We start from the raw sequence: 17,854 nt of genomic DNA, 5'->3' as shown, positions 1-17,854 counted from the left end.
TAAGACATCTGTTCTTTTCTGATTGTCCATTGAAGACTCAGGAGAACCACTCTCTTCCCAGAGTGAAAACTCCTTGGATTGCTGCAGTACAGGAGCCTGGGGTTTGATTGACACGTCTTGGCATTTTATATGTGACACCTCATGTGTATGGCCTTATCTGTAAAGAGGCCATGCATTTTTAAAGAGATAAAAAGAAAACGAGTAGAAAATAAATGGACATCTTTAGATCTACCTTCAAACGGTTATTTTTTGCTTTTGTGTATTGAGATCATGCCAGGAACATTTGCACTGCTTCTGCAAATGCATCATTGAATCCATTATCCATTTGTTCAATTTTTCTTGTACAAGGACGACAAATTCCTTCTAGAATTTGGTTCCAGGAAAAAAATAAATTCCCTTCATGAACCGACATGCTTTCTTTTTATCAGAGAAGAATTAAATAAACCGTTATGTCTCCCATTTTGGCTTTAATTTCCAGGAAATCTAGAGCTACATTTCATGCTCAAATACAGTAATTATAACTAAGAGTTTTATTTATTTCTCGTTCTTCCTCAGTGGTTTTTAGTTTTCTTCCATGTCGTTTTTAAGGATAATTTTACTTTGTCTTTTACTATAAGGTTTTTGATTTGGGTGGGGGTGGGAGTGGGGAAGTAGAAGAGGTAGGACATGTGTACCTGTTCATTTTTTATCTCTCCTGAGCACATTTTCCCTCCAGAATAGATGCTTTAATTTTTCATGGCAAAGTATTAAGTTAGGTGGTGCTGAAACCAGTAATTAAGTATATTGGTTTCCTTCTCATTTGTGAAATTTTTGGCAAAAGTGATTATATAAATATTTGGAAAACAGTCCCATCATTTTTATGTTACAATCTTTGGTCCCCTGTTTTCATAGTTAGAATTTTATGAGAAAGGAAATACTTTGTACTGCTGAAAATGAGAAATTTTTGCCAACTAGTGAACAGGATTAATAATAAGTTATCTTTTTTTTTTTGCTTTTTTTAGGGTCTGCACCCATAGCATATGGAAGTTCCCAGGCCAGGGATCAAATCAGAGCTAGAGCTGCCAGCCACAGCTACAGCCACAGCCACGCCAGGTCTCAGCTACAGCTGCGACCTACACCACAGCTCACGACAATGCCAGATACTTAACCCACTGAGAGAGGCCAGGGGTCAAACCCGCATCCTCATGGATCCTAGCTGGGTTCATTAACTACGGAGCCACGAAGGAAACTCCAATAATAAGTTATCTTGATCTTCTTCCTGTTTTATCTTCTTCCTCTGGTATTTCTGAAAGTCTTTGGTAAGATGAGTCGTAAACATAACACATGAATTTTTTATAAAATATGGCCCGAGAGTCTTCTCTGAAAGTGTGTGTGATTTGTTCTCTGTTTATTCCAAGAGTGAAGACAGCAGTGTAGATTAGTCGTCTCCTGCACGGGTCAGATGCATCTCTTAGGTTTTACTCTGTGTCACTTTACGACTTGTCAAGTCCTTTATATAAGGTGATGGAATTGGAGCATTGGGCAAGCCTTTTTAATTTAGTAAATTGGTCCATTCTCCGTCCCCTCTTGGCCCATCTCCCTTTGATGAGTTTGTGCTTCCCTGGAAATGCTTGGAAGTCGGTGGCTAATGCAGGCCCTTGGGGGGGAGGGGGGGGTGTCTTTCACTCGGAACCTGTAAGTAGAGAAAGCAAATCAAAGGAGATCTGGGCCGAGACGGGCATGGCCTCGGCCGCCACTGCGCGGAGACCTCGCGTCTGCCCCCTTCTCTCCTCCTCCCGTGGGCCTCTGAGGCCGTGTGTCCTCCACGGACCTCCGTTTCCTCCCGGGTGAAATGGAGGCCCTGGGCTGGAAAAGAGCAGATGGCTTGCAGGGGCGAACCCAGCTCTCACTCTCTGATGCCGATCAGATCCTCGTGGCTCCCGTTCTTCTCTCCCACCGGCGAGTCCCGAGATGGCCAGGAATCCCACCGTCTTCCCGACGCGAGACCGAAATAGTCAGGGCTTCCCTCAGAGAGAAACTCGCAGCAGGTGACGTCGGTTGGTTGTCCAATGGCCGTGTTTTACCGAAAGGGCACCTGGAGTGGGCCTGTGACTCCTGCAGCCTGGCAGGCGTGAAAACAGCAGACACACACTCCCAGCAGCCAGGAGGTGGTCACACACAAGGGCCCAGACAGGGACTGCCCCCTCCGTGGGTGTGTGGAAACAGCTAGATGTTCGTCTTACAGTGGCACAGCCTGGGCAGCCCTGGGGGGACGTTAACACAGGACTCAGAGACATGACCTCAGGGCATCAGTCCCGTGCCACCGGTGTAGTGAGTGGTGGGTGGCACCATTATTTGTTCATTCACTTATTCAGCAATGAATATCCACGAGGACCCCCATATGTGTGGGCATGGGGGTGGCGCACTTGTGCAGGTCCTTGCTCCTGTGGCCGTCCTAGTAGCAGGGAAGCTCAGGTGTAATAAAGGGGCAGATGCTGACAGATGTTGACAAGCACCATGCGTCAAGCCGGCGAGGGAGCGGAGGTGCAGGCGGAGGAGAGCCTTAGGGCAAGAGTCCCGAGTGGGGACGGGTGGGTGGGTTGGAGGAACGGTGAGAACGAGACAGTGTGTCTAGAGCCGACAAGCAAGGTGGACAGTGGGGAGGAGCTGGCAGCGGGGGCACCTCACAGGCCAGGCCTGAGGCAGGTGCCGCGCAGTTCACCCCCATGCCCGCGCTAAGTCATAGGGCAGGCAGCTTCTTCTCCTTACGGCCCTAATTCTCCTAAGGCCGAACTTCCTCTGGTAAGCTAAGCATTTGGGGAAGTACATAAATTCTTTCATGCTACCAGCAAACCACTTAGGGCCTGAAAGGGTTTATATACTTTCCAACTGCCTCATTTAATAGCTGGGGCAGCCTTAGGCATCGAGAATACAATGGTTGTTTCCCTGGAATCGCTGGTGACTAAAAGTCATAGGTGCCGCTGGGATTCTGAAGAATTTCTTGGAAGACAGAAGGGTGAGACTTTGAAACAGTGTCTCAACTAATTATTACCTGTTTTTTTACATTGTAATGTTCTGATGGACCCCTGCCTTCTCTGATAGTCGAATAAACAGAATGGCAGGGAGCTGTCTTTTAAATTCTTTAAAACCTAGACTTTTAATTAAGAGATGCAATGCTTTTTCTTTATTAAGTGCTTTCTCTGACCATGTATTCTAGCACTTTCCACGCTGAAAAATAAGTGGTCTTCGCCCACCTCTTCCTGAGCACTGAGGCTCAGAGAGCTCCGACCTCTCAGGCTGCCCTTGAGGTCAGGGTCAGAGTTAAGAGCCAACCCGAGACTCTGGCTTCAGAGCTGCTTCTCTTTGCATTCCGTTTTAGCACAGAATTCTTTTGTGTCGCCCAGAAGACAGTTAAGTGAGCAAGGGCATGACATCCCCTTTAGCAAAAAGTACCCAAGCCAGCATCTGTTACTTGGCTTGTTGCTGAGCATGGTGATTTATTTACGTCTGTTCTCCGCTGGGCGGCGGCGGCGGGGAAGGCGTGCACAGAGGTGGGGAGTGGAGGTGCTTGTCCCAGCTCCATCACCAGTTGTTGCAAGACTGGGTGGCATTTCTCTGGTGATGGAGAGGTTGGTCAGCCCTTTGGGGAAAAGCACAGTGCGTTGCAGAGGCACAGGTGAGGTAATACAGCACAGTCTGGGGTCCCCAGCTTGCTGGTCAAGGCTCGCCTGTCAGTCTTGAAGCCAGTGTGCTGGGCAGGTCTGACTCATGTGGGGATGGGCTTCTTTTTCTTGGACTCAGAATGAAAAGGGGCAGTTCCCCGTGCTCTCAGTTGTCAGCTTCCTGGGCAACCCGATCCTGCCTTTTTTTTTTTTTTTTTTAACAGGGTTGCATCTGTGGTATATGGAGGTACCCAGGCTAGGGTTGAATTGGAGCCACAGCTGCTGGCCTACAGCACAGCAGTGTGGGGTCTGAGCTGCATCTTCAACCTACACCACAGCTCATGGCAATGCCGGATCCTTAGCCCACTGAGCGAGGCCAAGAGTCGAACCCGAATCCTCATGAATGCCAGTTGGGTTCGTTACCGCTGAGCCACAATGGGGACTCCCCAATCCTGCCATTTTAGCCATCGGTTTTCCCAGCTGGTATTAATCTACATTGCCGTCTTAGCTCTTCCACAAAGAGTGTGTACGTGTGTGTGCCCGTGTGTGCATGCATATTTGCCATTAGACCCCTTGAATCTGATGTTTTGTTTTCCACTTGTTTTTTGGCAAGCGAGCGTGCTTAGGAAAAAGACTACCAAGTTAAATACAGTCATTCGTTAGATAAAGAAATCCCACCTCGATGAAAACTGAACAGAAATGAAACTTCTGTTAACGAAAAAAGATGGCTTTTGAAAGGCCTTCTCCACAAAAGTTCTTATGTTTTAATCATGTGTATCAGGGAAGGGTCAAGTCCATTAACACCCTCCCAAGTGGAACAAGTGACCTGAATTACTTGTTTGCTTAAGTCAAACAGGAAAGTTCTTCTTCCTTTGAACTTAAATAATTCCAGGAAATGCAATAAAGAAGCTGAGGGAGAAAGAGAGCATTGAGACGAGGCTGAGTTTTCGTGGTTATATAAGCTCTGGGAACACCTACTACCGTTTTTACGCTGTCCACAGTGTGCAGACCATTCATGGTCGGTGTGCTTGTTTTTCTTCTTCCAACTGGTTTCAGTTTTGTTTATTGGAGATGTTCCACTTTCCACCATAGCTCACCAAGCAGGAGTCCTTTCAAGAGTAAATGAAAAAACTTTTTATGTCTTTTTAGGGCCGTACCTGCGGCATACGGAGGTTCCCAGGCTAGGGGTCTAAATCGGAGCTACAGCTGCCGGCCTGTGCCACAGCCACAGCAACACCAGTCACTACGGCAAAGTGACTCAGTTATATATGTGTCTACACACACACACACACACACACACACACACACACACACACACACACGGATGCATTCTTTTTCATATTCTTTTCCATCGTGGTCTATCCTGGGAGACTGGATATAGTTCCCTGTGCTATAGAGTCGGGCCTTATTGTCTGTGCCTTGTAAATGTGATAATTTGCATCTCCTAACCGCAAGCTCCCCGTGCATCCCACACCCTCCCCCCTCCCCTTTAGCAACCACAAATCTGTTCTCTAGGTCTATGAGTCTGTCTCTGTTTCATAAAGAGATTCCCTTATCGCATTTTTTTAAATTTATTTTTTTGTCTTTGGTCGTTTCAGGGCCGCTCCCGCCGCATATGGAGGTTCCCAGGCTAGGCGTCAAATCGGAGCTGTAGCCGCCGGCCTACACCCCAGCCACAGCAACTTGGGATCGGAGCCGCATCTGCGACCTACACCACAGCTCACGGCAGCGCCGGATCCTTAACCCACTGAACGAGGTCAGGGATTGATCCCGCCACCTCATGGTTCCTAGTCGGATTCGTTTCTGTTGCCCTGCGACGGGAACCCCATGAAATAACTTTAAAGATTTCACTTTTTTTCATTGACCATCGCTCCACTCTCCGTTCAGTTAGAGACGTTAACTTCGATAGCAGTCACTGTTGGATTTATAATGTCCTTTTCCTTCCCGTTCCACGTCTCTTTCCAGGAAATGACCCATTCATGGCCGCCTCCTCTGACAGCCATACACACGCCCGGTACTGCTGAGCCGTCCAAATTTCCTTTTCCCACAAAGGTAACGCCTGACAAGCCTAGCAGGACGGGTCTCAGTACTGCTGTGCACCAGATTAGTCGAGTATTGCTTGTTGATCTTCAGAGACCAGGTTAAAATTGCAATTAATTGAGCTTCTAAAGTGCTTCCCGACGCACCCAGGTGCTTTACTCTCCAGTTATGTCAGTAAGACCATCTTACGTTTGTATAGGGTTTTGTAACTGAATATGAACATATTCAAGCCTTTATAATCTTTCATTTTTGGGATCTTAACCGTAGAGTGGGGAGAACTGGAGGAACAGGAAAATAAAATGAGGTGGGGTGTTTTCTTCCTAATTCGGGATTTAGAGCCATACATACATCTTTTTTTTTTTTTTTAGGGCTGCACGCTCGGCATATGGAGGCTCCCAGGCTAGAGGTTGAATCATAGCTGAAGCCGTCAGCCTACACCACAGCCACAGCCACAGCCACTCGGGATTGGAGCTGCATCTGCCACCTATACCACATTTCACAGCAACACCAGATCTTTAACCCACTGAGCAAGGCCTGGGATCGAACCTGCATCTTCATGAACAGGTTCGTTAACCACTGAGCCACGATGGGAACTCCCATAGGTATATACCTCTTAGACATGTCATACCTCCTACACTTTCCTAAAGTTTAGCGGGATCAGCTGCATTCGTGGTGGTTTTAATAGCAAGGTAATCAACTGCTGACTTGCGTGTTTCTCTGTTGAATAATATATTGAACACATTGCCCCTTTTTGTGGTTAAAAAAAAAAAGAACTAGATTGATTAGTATTTCTCAGGTTTAGCAGTGATGTATAAACCATAATATTGTATTAACTAGAGGTTTTTATTTTTCTTTCTAGGATTCTCAGCATATTAGTTCTGCAACGCAAAACCAAAGTAAGTGAGTATGTGGAACTTGTTATTGCATTGGAGATCGAGGCCTGGTTTTTACTGTTTTAATATTAAAAAACATTAATGAAAAATTCCTGAGCAGAGACGAGTGTTTCCCGTGGTTAAAGAATAGGAAGGAAGGACAAAATTAAGCTGTTCTTTAGGTAGAATTTCAGATTATTGCAAAGAGTTCATGAAGATGTCTTAGTAAGGTACCTGACTAATATAATTCGATATGACCTGACATTTGATAAATATCTTAAGAGTGCTTCTAAAAGCGCCATTACCCCAGAATTGTATTTAACAATGGGTTGGAGTGTTGTGTGTGGTTCTTGTTTTTGTGTGTGTGTGTTTCAATCTTTTTCGGGCCTACACCACAGCTCACAGCAACGCCAGATCCTTCACCCACGGAGTGAGGCTGCGGATTGAACCCCAGTCCTCATGGATACTAGTGAGGTTCATTACCGCTGAGTCACGATGAGAACGCCCTGATATTTTTTTTAAAAAAAGCTAAAGTGATTTTTATAAGGAAGAGCGCTCGTGGCCTCTTTAGTCCTTCTGTATGTACTGGCCCTGTAATTCTTTTCAGTTCCTCCTGGTGAGCTGTGGTTAGCCGACTGTGGTTACAAGTATGAACGGTACATTCTTGAGAATTGAGGGGGAAGCAGAAGGAGGTTACCTGGATGCAGCCTTTCTCTTCACCAGGAACCCTTCGATGCACTGAATTCTTTGTCTCAACTACATGCGAGGCATTTCAAGCCTTACAGAAATGACTTGGCAGTCATTTAGCTCCTCAACGTGTGGTTTTAGTCTTCACAGAATAAGGAGACCAAGGCAGGGTGAGTGGTGCGTGCGTGTGGGTGGGGTGTGGGTGTGTGTGTGTGTTGGGAAAAGGTTGCTGCTAGGCATTCCGGAGAGGCGACTCTTCCTCACACCTCTCCATCTCAGTCTTCTCCTCCCTGAGAGCTTCCCCTTGATCATCCAGTTGTTTCAGTTGCAAGGATATGAGGAGAGTAAAAAAAAAAAAAAAAAAGGATGAGAAAGGCAAGAAATGGAATATCCTTCCTCTAGAACAGAAGTAGGCACCCTGTAGGCTGGGAGCCTGATCTGCTGTACAGCTAGTTTTTGTAGAGAAGGTTTTACTAGGACACAGCCACACGCCTTCTCTTAGGACTGCTGCAAGGTGTAACACGCAGAGGCTAAATTATTTACTATCAGACCTTTACAGAAAAAGCTGCCATCCCGTGCTCTAGAAATACTGAATAAGACCGTGAGGTAACCCCTAACTAAATCCCCCCCCCTGGGGTGGGGGGGCAGTGTAATAAACCCAGCCGTCTTGCCACAGTCCTGGGAGCTGAGGAGATCTTTTTTCCTAATGCCTTGGACTCCCATCCAGAGATGGGCAATGGGTGAAGTGGCCCAAGTCTGCAGGTGGGCCGCCAGCTCAGCCGTGGGCAGGACTGCTGTGCACCCCTTTACCTCCCTGCTCCCCCCACGCTGCCCCATTTGCTAGGGCTGCCCCCCATGCAGATGGTATGCCCTCCCCTGGGTTACTCACAGTTTGCATGATTGCTGTCTTCTGGTTTAGAAAGACCTTGTAATCCTTCAAACTGTCTGATAGCTCCTTTCAGCAGACTGGAGTTGAAGAGGAACAGGTGAGCGCTTTCTTGGCCGGGGACGGTCCCCTTCCAGGCCTGTGGCGTAGAGTAGACTGATTCCTGTGGCCTTGATGAGACGTTGCAGATGCTGGCAGGTCTCCTGTAGGTCTCGGCTCAGCACATGCTTGCCGTGGGGTCTTTCATGCTGTGTGCTCGAAAGCCTTGTTTGCCTCTGTGGGGCCTAGGTGGACCCTAGAGGGGTCTGGTTGTGTGTTGGGTGGGGAGGAAGGGCCGTATGTGTAAATACAGCTTTCAGAAAGGTGGACTGTGACAGATTTCGCAATTCGGATGTCTTGAGTTGTCTCTTGGTTTTGGAGTCCGTGGAGGGATAGGGAGTTTACTTGTATGTGCCCCAGTATTTCTGTCCGCATGTGCAAAACACACGGCTGCCTGAGGATTACCAGAGCCTCGTGGAGCTGAGGACCCGGCAGGATGTGAGTGGACTTTAGCCCCAGGAATGTGTGGCCACAGCCTGGCTCGCTTGCCAGGAGGGGAAGCAGTTTAAACACGTCGTGTAAGAGCTGCTGCCACCAGGAGGATAAGGCGCTTAACTGCAGACCTCAAGGGTCTCCACAGGGCCTTTGTGGTTCCTTTCCTCACCCTGGATTTCTGTCGCTGTCCTGGTGGCGCCAGCAGCGTCGTCTTCCTGAGGCCTTGCTGTGTCCTGCTTCGGCGGGGTCTTCATTGCCCAACGACTCCCGTTTTCATGTCTCATCGAGGCACTCGGGACCCCCCGAAATCTGCCTCCCCTGGTCCTCTCGTGCACGCGGCACCCGGCCTTCTTCCCCGTCCCGATCTGGCCCGGGTCAAGTCCTAAAGAGGTTCAGGTCCTCCGTCCTTGACCTCTTTTCTAATTCGCTGCCTCCGGTCATGACCAGCAGCTGACCATTCTCTCGAGCCCCGAGCCGTCCGCGCAGAGGCTGCGGCGCGTGCTCATCCCACACCGCCTCGCGCTGCAGACACGCGTGCGCGTCCCATGTCCCTCTAGCAGCCGTCGTCGAGGATGGGGGCAAATGCCTTGAATAGTTGGTGTCTCGCGGGCAGTTTGTAAAGCACGGATGAATAAATGAAGTGGGGGCGTTAAGCAGTGGGGGGAGAGGTGGGGACACAGTGGGCCAAGGACAGAGGCTGTACAAGGGCGTGCTGGCAAGTCACTGCTGGGTGTGTGACGTCCCATCACGTGGGCCGTGGCAGCCCCCAGCAGCTGCCGGCAAGGGGTCTGCGTGCTGCAGGCGATGCCCTCAGAGTGTGTGTGTTTTAAGGGCTTCCCAGTCCTGAGCAGACCTTCTCGCTAAAGGTGATACGAGCATGCTTTTGTAAGCAGTGTCGCACTCTGCTCGACAGCCCTGAAGTCTCCTGAGCCTTTGGGTGGAAAAGGAGGGAGGGCAGCAAAAAAGGGGAGGGAATTTGTAACTAAGTCTCCCGAACTTGTCCTTGTGCTGCTCTGATCGTTTTTTTTTTTCCTCCCCCACAGAACAATATGACACATCTTCAAAACCCCACAGTAATCCTCAGCAGGGAACATGGTAAGTAAAAAAAAAAAAAAAGCTTTCGTTTATGAAAAGTTGATGATGTAACATTGTAAGGTCCCCTGTCAATCGGTGGTTGAGAGCCCCCTCCCCCGCTGCTTTCAGTCATGACGCATGAAATACTGCTGCCTTGTAAACGGGAGGCACGACCCACATTTCTGTTTGGATTAAACTCTCCCGTTGGAGGTTTAGACACCAGAAGAGTTTGCTAAAGGGTTTTCTTAAAAAGAAAGGCTTTTGAACTATTGTTTGCATGTTAACTGTGGAAAATTGAAGGTTTTAGCGTTATAAATTTTAGTCTTAAATAGCTTTAGCTTTTGGAAACAAATTTTGGGGGCGTGTATGTGTGCGCACACAATTTCAGGTTTCCTGCCACTTTTTTGGCCCAGTTTTAACTAATAAAGAATGAGCCTTACTGCCCAGCTGTTCTTTATTAAGGCCAAGCGAAGTCCAGATATATTTTGGGTTTTTGGAACAGTTGAAACCAACTGCATAGTGAAGATTTTTAAGCCGGCATTTTGACCCAATTTGTCGTTTCTTGGTGGTATTGCACTCATCTGTCTTTCTTCGTGGCTAGCAGTGGTTCGGGGGCTAAGCGAGGAGGCACTTGTTTCCTCCGTATCTGATCAGTTAGTACCATGCCAATTGCTCATCTCCACGGAGTCCAGGTTCAAGCTCTGGCTTTCTTCTGTTTTCCGGGTGTAGTATTTGTTCCCTGTGTTTGGGGAGGGTTTTGCTGGGGACTGGATCTTTCAAAGGCTGTCATAGTTGAGGCAGAGTGGTTCTCGGTATCCACTCACCACCTGAACGTGGCCGAATTAAGTCCTGGTCCCTGGGGCCGGGTCCTTGATGCAGTTGTTTTCACTTTACTGCAGCAAAGTAAGAAAAAAAGGAACAAGGCGGGGGGGTGGGGAGTTCCCGTCGTGGCGCAGTGGTTAACGAATCCGACTAGGAACCATGAGGTTGCGGGTTCGGTCCCTGCCCTTGCTCAGTGGGTTGACGATCCGGCGTTGCCGTGAGCCATGGTGTAGGTTGCAGACGCGGCTCGGATCCCGCGTTGCTGTGGCTCTGGCGTAGGCCAGCAGCTGTAGCTCCAATTCGACCCCTAGCCTGGGAACCTCCATATGCCGCGGGAGCGGCCCAAGAAATAGCAACAACAACAACAACAAAAAAGACAAAAGACAAAAACAGGAATGAGGGGGTTTTTGGTTAAAAGACAAATTTGTTGTAGTTTGAAGGATGGATTTTCATGTGTGTAATAAAAGTCTGTTTTGTTTACGATTCTGGCTGAGGTGAGTTTTCACTTATTTTTTTACCCTTTGCTGGAAAAAAGAATTAACCCTATATTAGTTATTCTTTTCTGCCTTTTTTTCCCTCCTTTTCTCTTTTTAAAAAATATTTCTGAAATAATTTTTTTTTTTTGCTTTTTTGCTTTGCTTTTTAGGGCTGCACCTGCGACATATGGAAGTTCCCAGGTTAGGGGTGAAATCCGGAGCTACAGCTGCCGGCCTACCCCACAGCCACAGCAATGCCAGATCTGAGCCGCATCTGTGACCTGCACCGCAGCTTGCAGCAAAGCTGGATCCTTAACCCACTGAGCAGAGCCAGGGATCAAACCCTCATCCTTGTGGGTACTAGTTGGATTTGTAACCAGCTGAGCTGCAGCAGGAACTCCTTCTCCTTTTTCCTTTTAAGAAAACTTTTCTCCTGAGTTCTGAAAGTCTAGAATCACCCACTTAGATTATAGTTCGAGGGGGAGGTAGTCAGTTAAGCCAGATGGCAGTAGGTGGACAATAGACGTGACAGCGCCAAGGACCACACTCCTGCTAATTCCGTGCAGGCTCTGTAACATCCCTGAGGTTCTGTGCCTTGTGCTCTTTGTAATGGTTGGTAGTAAAGCCCTTTCGACCATAAGAGCCCCTGGCTGATGTCTTTATAGACAGTGGAGGAGCAGGGAATTGAACTTGTGTCCCTGGAGTTCCCATTGTGGCTCAGTGGGTTTCAAAACTGACTAGTATCCATGAGGATGTGGGTTCCATCCCTGGCCTTGCTCAGTGGATTAAGGATCCGGCATTGCCGGGAGCTGTGGTGTAGGTCACAGACACGGCTTGGATCCCGTGTTGGCTGTGGCTGTGGCGTAGCCCGGCGGTCGCAGCTCTGACTGGACCCCTAGCCGGGTACCTTCTTTATGTCACCGGTGTGGCCCTTTAAAAAAAAAAAAAAAAAAAAAAGGATGTGTGTCCCTCTTGGCAATAAGAACAGAAGGGAAATGGGCCCTGAGGAGCAGAGCTGGAAAAAGAAGCAGGTTTGCAGAGGAAGCCCCTGGGTCTCGTGTCGACCTGAGCCATTGCTTCACATGGTTCGGATCAGAGCTACAGCCTCCAACCCCAGTTCCCATCAGCTTTCCGACTAGAGTAGCTGGCAGGGGCTCAGACTGTTTCTATGACAATTCTACTCATCTGAGAAAGGGGCTGTTCTGATAAGTGAGTTAAACCACTGAAATCAGAGATGCCCGCACATTTATAAGAGGTACGCTTTATTTTTTTAAGTTTTTTGAAATCACAGTTGATTTACAATGGAGGTATGCTTGTATCTTGCAAACATAGATAATGTTTTCTTTATAAAAACGGCTGAGGGAGTTCCCGTTGGGGCTCAGCAGAGACAACTCTGACTAGTATCCAAGAGGATGGGGGTTCAATCCCTAGCCTCACTCAATGGGTCGGGGATCCACTGTAGCTCTGATTTGAGCTTCCACATGCCCCAGATGTGGCCTTAAAAAGCAAAAAGTGCAAAAAAAAAAAAGTTGATTTGCCCTATCTAAAATTACCCAGAATAGAATATTTCTTTTGGTCCAAATAGGTGTGGAGAAGGAATGAGAGTGGGTCTGGGTGCAGGTGACAGGAAGAGAGTGTTCAGAGAGAAGTGGCAGTGCTGAGGCCGGGTGGTAGTGAGGGTCATGAGGGGTGGGCTTGGTGTATTGATAGATACCAGAGAGAAAAGTACCTCTGGGAAAAAGGAATTGCTTTTATGGAGGTTGGCTGAAACCAGGGTCTCAATTAATTTGTCAAGTGCCCTCGGTGCTTTAGAGTTAGTGTGGCCAATCGCTTAGTGCTCGCAGGTTAATTTGATCTAGTGTCAGCGTGAGGGTTCTTGGACAAGCAGTTAAACTGTTTGAATGGCACGCGACGTGGCAGGGATGCACTTTGAATGTCAGGGAAAAAAGTGTTAATTACAGGGTCCTTTGTACTTTGGTTTTAAAAAAGCAATCTAGGTCTTAATGCTTTTCCTTTCAGACTTACTTGTACTTGGGACTCCTTGCACAAGTGGAGTAGTAGCATATGAACGCGAAAAAGGGGTCAGGCTCTGGAGAGCCAGCTGTGGAGAGTCTGTATTGACTCTTACATCTTTGCAGGTTTGGGGGCCAGTGCGTGTTAGCCGGGTGGTAGAAGAATGTGAGTGTGAAAGAAACATGTGCTGAACCCAGCACTTTAATTTTTGTTTTGTGTTTTTTGGTGGGGTTTTTTTGGCTGCACCTGCGGCACCCAGCATATGGAGGTTCCCAGGCAAGGGGTTGAATCAGAGCTGTAGCCGCTGGCCTACACCACAGCCACAGCAACGCCAGATCCAAGCTGCATCTGTGACCTACACTACAGCTCACGGCAGTGCTGGATCCTTAACCCACTGAGCAAGGCCAGGGATTGAACCTGAATCCTCATAGGTTTGTTCACATTTAATACACTTTTATGCTAGAAACTTGCATAATGTGGAAGGGCTATGCTGGGGAGCCTATGAAATGAAGTGTGTTTTAAATAATTATAAAAAGGTGCTGGAGGATCAGAGTTCCCGTCGTGGCTCAGTGGTTAACAAATCCAACTAGGAACCATGGGGTCTCGGGTTCGATCCCTGACCTTGCTCAGTGGGTTAAGGATCCAGCGTTGCCATGAGCTGTGGTGTAGGTCGCAGATGCGGCTCGGATCCTGCGTCACCATGGCTCTGGCGTAGGCCGGTGGCTGCACCTCAGATTGGACCCCTAGCTTGAGAACCTCCATGTGCCTCGGGAGTGGTCCGAGAAATGGCAAAAAGACAAAAAAAAAAAAAGTGCCGGAGGATCATCTTCCCGGTTTTCTGTTTGGAACTATACTTTGTCGCATGATGTCTTGAAGTAATAAGTTAATACCTACTTTAAGTGAATACATACTTCCGTACTTGGTCTTAAACCAAAGGTCAAACAAAATGAAAAAGACTAAATTTATCAAGTGCCTGTTCTGTAATGGGCAAGTGTTACATAAATGTTAGTTGATGTTCTACGTAGGAAAAGTCCTTCTCATCATTCTTGAACATGCTTTTGACCCCAGTTCTATAAATATTATTCTCTGGGCTTGGCGCCAGGTGATTTGCAGATACTTCCAAACATTGCTTCCTCCATTCAGCCCTTCCGCACACAGCTATGGAGCACACGCCGTGTGCCTGGTGCTGGTTTAGGTTCTTGGGGAAATAGTGGCCAATAAGACAAGAGTTCTCGTCTTCCATGTTTTGTGACTAAGTGCAGGTGGCATGTGATTCCACCGAGGTGATGTGACAGGGACAGGCTTGGGGGAGCAGGTTTTTTGGGTGGGGGTGATACTTCTGGGAGACTCAGGAACGGTTGCTTGGAGGAGGCGCTGTTGGATCTGGAGCCTGAATGCGGGCAGACTGATAATACTTGCGCCTTTAAAGGAGCTTGGTAGGCTTCCGGCTCAAAGGCATTTCAAAACACCAGGGAGCAGTTCTTTTTAGAAGAGCCTCCTTTGAAGTATTCGTTTGCATATGGAAAACCTGGTTTTCCAGATGCCCCCAAGGGTCTGTTTAAGTCTCATTTTTAATCATAAATTAACTGCTGATTTACTATAGTAAGTGACCCTAAAGCAATTTAAGCTTGGATTGAAAAATTGAGTAAGATAGATTTTTATTAGCCCTGGAAGCACTTTATGCATTCCGCCCCCTCCGGGATGCTGGGCTCCTAAAGAAGCAAGATGTGTTCTAGTTGCCCAAGAATTCTCCCTCCTGTCTCCCTCCATCTCTCTCTCCCCTCCCCCCTCTCTTCCTGTCTCACCCTCTCCATCCTTCAGAAGCCTCCAAAGCCCTCCATGACCTACCACCCACGTCTCCATCTCGGTCCCTAAATCATCCCCCACCGCCCTCCCCTCCCCCGCCCCCACTAGACTTTGCATTCTGGCCTCTGCCGCTTTCTCTCCTCCTTTAGATCCCTCCTTGGATGTCATCCATCGCTCATGAGTAATCGTCCCCAACTACCCCAGTGTGGACGGAAAGCAACTCACATCCATCCTTCCTCTTTTATGCCTTTTCCTCTTCCATGGGTGTCTTAGCCACGTATTTCGGTTACGTCTCTCCCCCCGGACTATCCGTGCATGAGAGCACGAGAGCGGGGATTTCTCTCTGCCTGGAGTTGTATCAGTCAAGTGCAGAACAGGGCTGGGAACATAGTTGAGTACTCAGAATAAATGCACAAGGAAAAACATTACCCACAAGCTTGGTGAAATACCTATAAGCAGTGTTTAGCAGACGTAGCATTTTCAGCGGTAATTTTTCCAGATTTTGTTTCTGGGTGTCCAGTACGTCATCTTGCACTTCAAATTTTCCCTCATTTATGCTCCTTGTGATTTTTCTCATGTCCTTATTTGACCTCAGATCATCTTCACTCAAATAATCTTTGACACCTTTGGCCACGATCGCTGCCTCATCGACCGTAAGCTCACGCACTGGACTGAGTCACTCTCCCCTACCTCGTTGTTAGTCCACGAATTTGAATTCCACAAACAGTTGCTCCACATATTTGAGTTCTGCCAACTCCCGTCACCGTTCGGAGGGTTCCCCTCATATGTTACAGCAGCTTAAGGTCTCCTTCTTCATTTTTAAAAATGGTTGTCAGTGGGGTCCTCTTCCTAAGCGGTCGGCTCCCGTCATCTCCGACGAAGCACACGTAGCCCTTATTTCTGCTCTGCGCCAGAGAAGGACTAGGAGCCTGATTTGATTTAAACATTTGGGAAATAGGAGACTCGTGCACGTTGACACATTCTCACATGCTCATTAGTGGTTTCTGAAAAGTATGTATCACTTTACTTGCCATTTTAAGCACGCCCAATACCAGGGCTGTGACGTAGCCGTTGCAGATAACTCTTGGGAGCGTGCCTGCTCTTGCTCTTGTCCACATAAAATGTGTGGCTCGACCATAGGAAGTGTTCAGCCAGGAAGTCTGTGTGTTGGAATAGTGTGGGGGGGATCTGAATTGAGGTTTTTTTTTTTTGTCTTTTTGCCTTTTCTTAAGCCACTCCCATGGCACATGGAGATTCCCAGGCTAGGGGTCTAATCGAAGCTGTAGCCAAGGCCACAGTAACTTGGGATCCAAGCCGCATCTTCGACCTACACCACAGGTCACGGCAACGCCAGATCCTTAACCCACTGAGTGAGGCCAGGGATCGAACCTGTAACCTCATGGTTCCTAGTCGGATTCGTTAACCACTGCGCCACGATGGGAACTCCCAGGATGTTACGGGATATTGGCAGTTGAAGCTTTGAGCAAGCCCAGGACTAAGGGATGAAGAAGGAATAAAGGCTCTTCTGGTGTGTCTTCACCCTGTACCAGTTGGCCTCTGAGTCACTGAAGCACGCCTGCCAGAGCCTGTACGCGGCTCTGTCACCTTTGCAGAACAGCTGCCTGAAGAATGCGTTTGTATAAAGGGGCTTGAGGATGGCTTGTAACCTTTGCCGAACGAAGTTTACCGAACCAATCACAGAGAATGTGGATGAACCTACCTGGTAGTTCAAGGCGTGGCTTTAGCCGAGCATCTGTCTTCTTTCGGACAGTGCCAAGCTAAGCCACATGCTTTGAAATAACTGATTTGCCTTGGAGTTTGGAAATGAAATTAGGTATTTGACCAGTTTTAAGAGTAGTTAGATTTAAAAGTTCATTTGTTTTCATAGGGGGGAACATAGTGTATTCATTTTATTCTAGCATCATAGGTCCTGGTTTGTTTGTGTTTGTTTTTTGGCCACACCTGCAGCACGCAGAAGGTGCCCAGCCAGGGATCAGCCTGGGCCACAGCATTGGCAATGCCAGATCCTTAACCCACTGAGCTACCTGGGAACTCCTTGGTTTTTGTTTCTGTTTTTATTTATTTTGCTTTTTAGGGCCACGCTTGCGGCATATGGAGGTTCCCAGGCTAGGGGTCGAATTGGAGCTACAGCTGCTGGCCTATGTCACAGGCGCAGCAATGTAGGATCTGAGCGACGCCTGTGACCTACACCACAGCTCAGAGCAACGCCAGATCCTTAAACCACTGAGCGAGGCCAGGGGTCGAACCCGCATCCTCATGGTTCCTAGTTGGATTCGTTTCTGCTGCGCCACAATGGGAGCTCCAATTTGTCATTCTTGACATTCAAGAACCAGTCTAGTAAATGTAGAATATAATATGTAAAGTATAGCATAGTAATGTATTTTGTACTAATATAACTGGTATAGTAATTTTATTGATGTGCTTCATCTCAGAAGTAATTATTTGTGGCACAAGTCAGGGATTTTAGCAACCGATCCCTTTAAACATAAAACATTTACCTGCCATCAGGTTACATTTTCCCCAACTATGTAGATCCTTAAAAAAAAAAAAAAAATTGGAGTCCCTGTGTGGCTCAGCAAGTTAAGACCCTGACATAGTGTCTGTGAAGATGTGATCCCTGGCCTTGCTCAGTGGGTTAAGGATCCAGTGTTGCCACAGGCTGCAGCATAGGTTGCAGACACGGCTTGGATCTGGCGATGCTGTGTCTGTGACACAGGCTGGCAGCTGCAGTTCCGTTTCATCCCCTAGCCCGGGAACTTCCTATGGTGCAGGTATGGCCCTAAAAAGAAAAGAAAAATCACAGTGGTATTCGTGATTAATTTTCTACATTAGCAAAACTTGGTTATGCTTTTAAAGTAAATTTTTTCTTTGCTGTGGTGTAGGCTGGCAGCTGTAGCTCCAATTGGATCCCTAGCCTGGGAACTTCCATATGCCACAAGTGCAGCCCTAAAAAGCAAAAAAAATATCTTTCTTTCCTCCACT

At 47.8% G+C, this 17,854-nt stretch overlaps 1 protein-coding gene across 1 annotated transcript in view; it reads left to right on the top strand.

Annotated features, from left to right (window-relative positions):
• Nucleotides 1–17,854, top strand: part of AFF1 (ALF transcription elongation factor 1) — a 193,226-nt gene that overhangs the window by 135,701 nt on the left and 39,671 nt on the right. Inside the window, exons 6-8 of the mRNA XM_047798798.1 lie at nucleotides 5,607–5,693; nucleotides 6,541–6,577; nucleotides 9,704–9,755. Coding sequence (XP_047654754.1) covers nucleotides 5,607–5,693; nucleotides 6,541–6,577; nucleotides 9,704–9,755 — 176 coding nt within the window. The remainder of the gene's footprint in view (nucleotides 1–5,606; nucleotides 5,694–6,540; nucleotides 6,578–9,703; nucleotides 9,756–17,854) is intronic.

Source organism: Phacochoerus africanus, chromosome 10, assembly GCF_016906955.1.
Source record: "Phacochoerus africanus isolate WHEZ1 chromosome 10, ROS_Pafr_v1, whole genome shotgun sequence".
Taxonomy (NCBI): Eukaryota; Metazoa; Chordata; class Mammalia; order Artiodactyla; family Suidae; genus Phacochoerus; species Phacochoerus africanus.
Note: the sequence above shows the minus strand (reverse complement) of the source record. Positions and strands in the feature narration are given on the sequence as shown.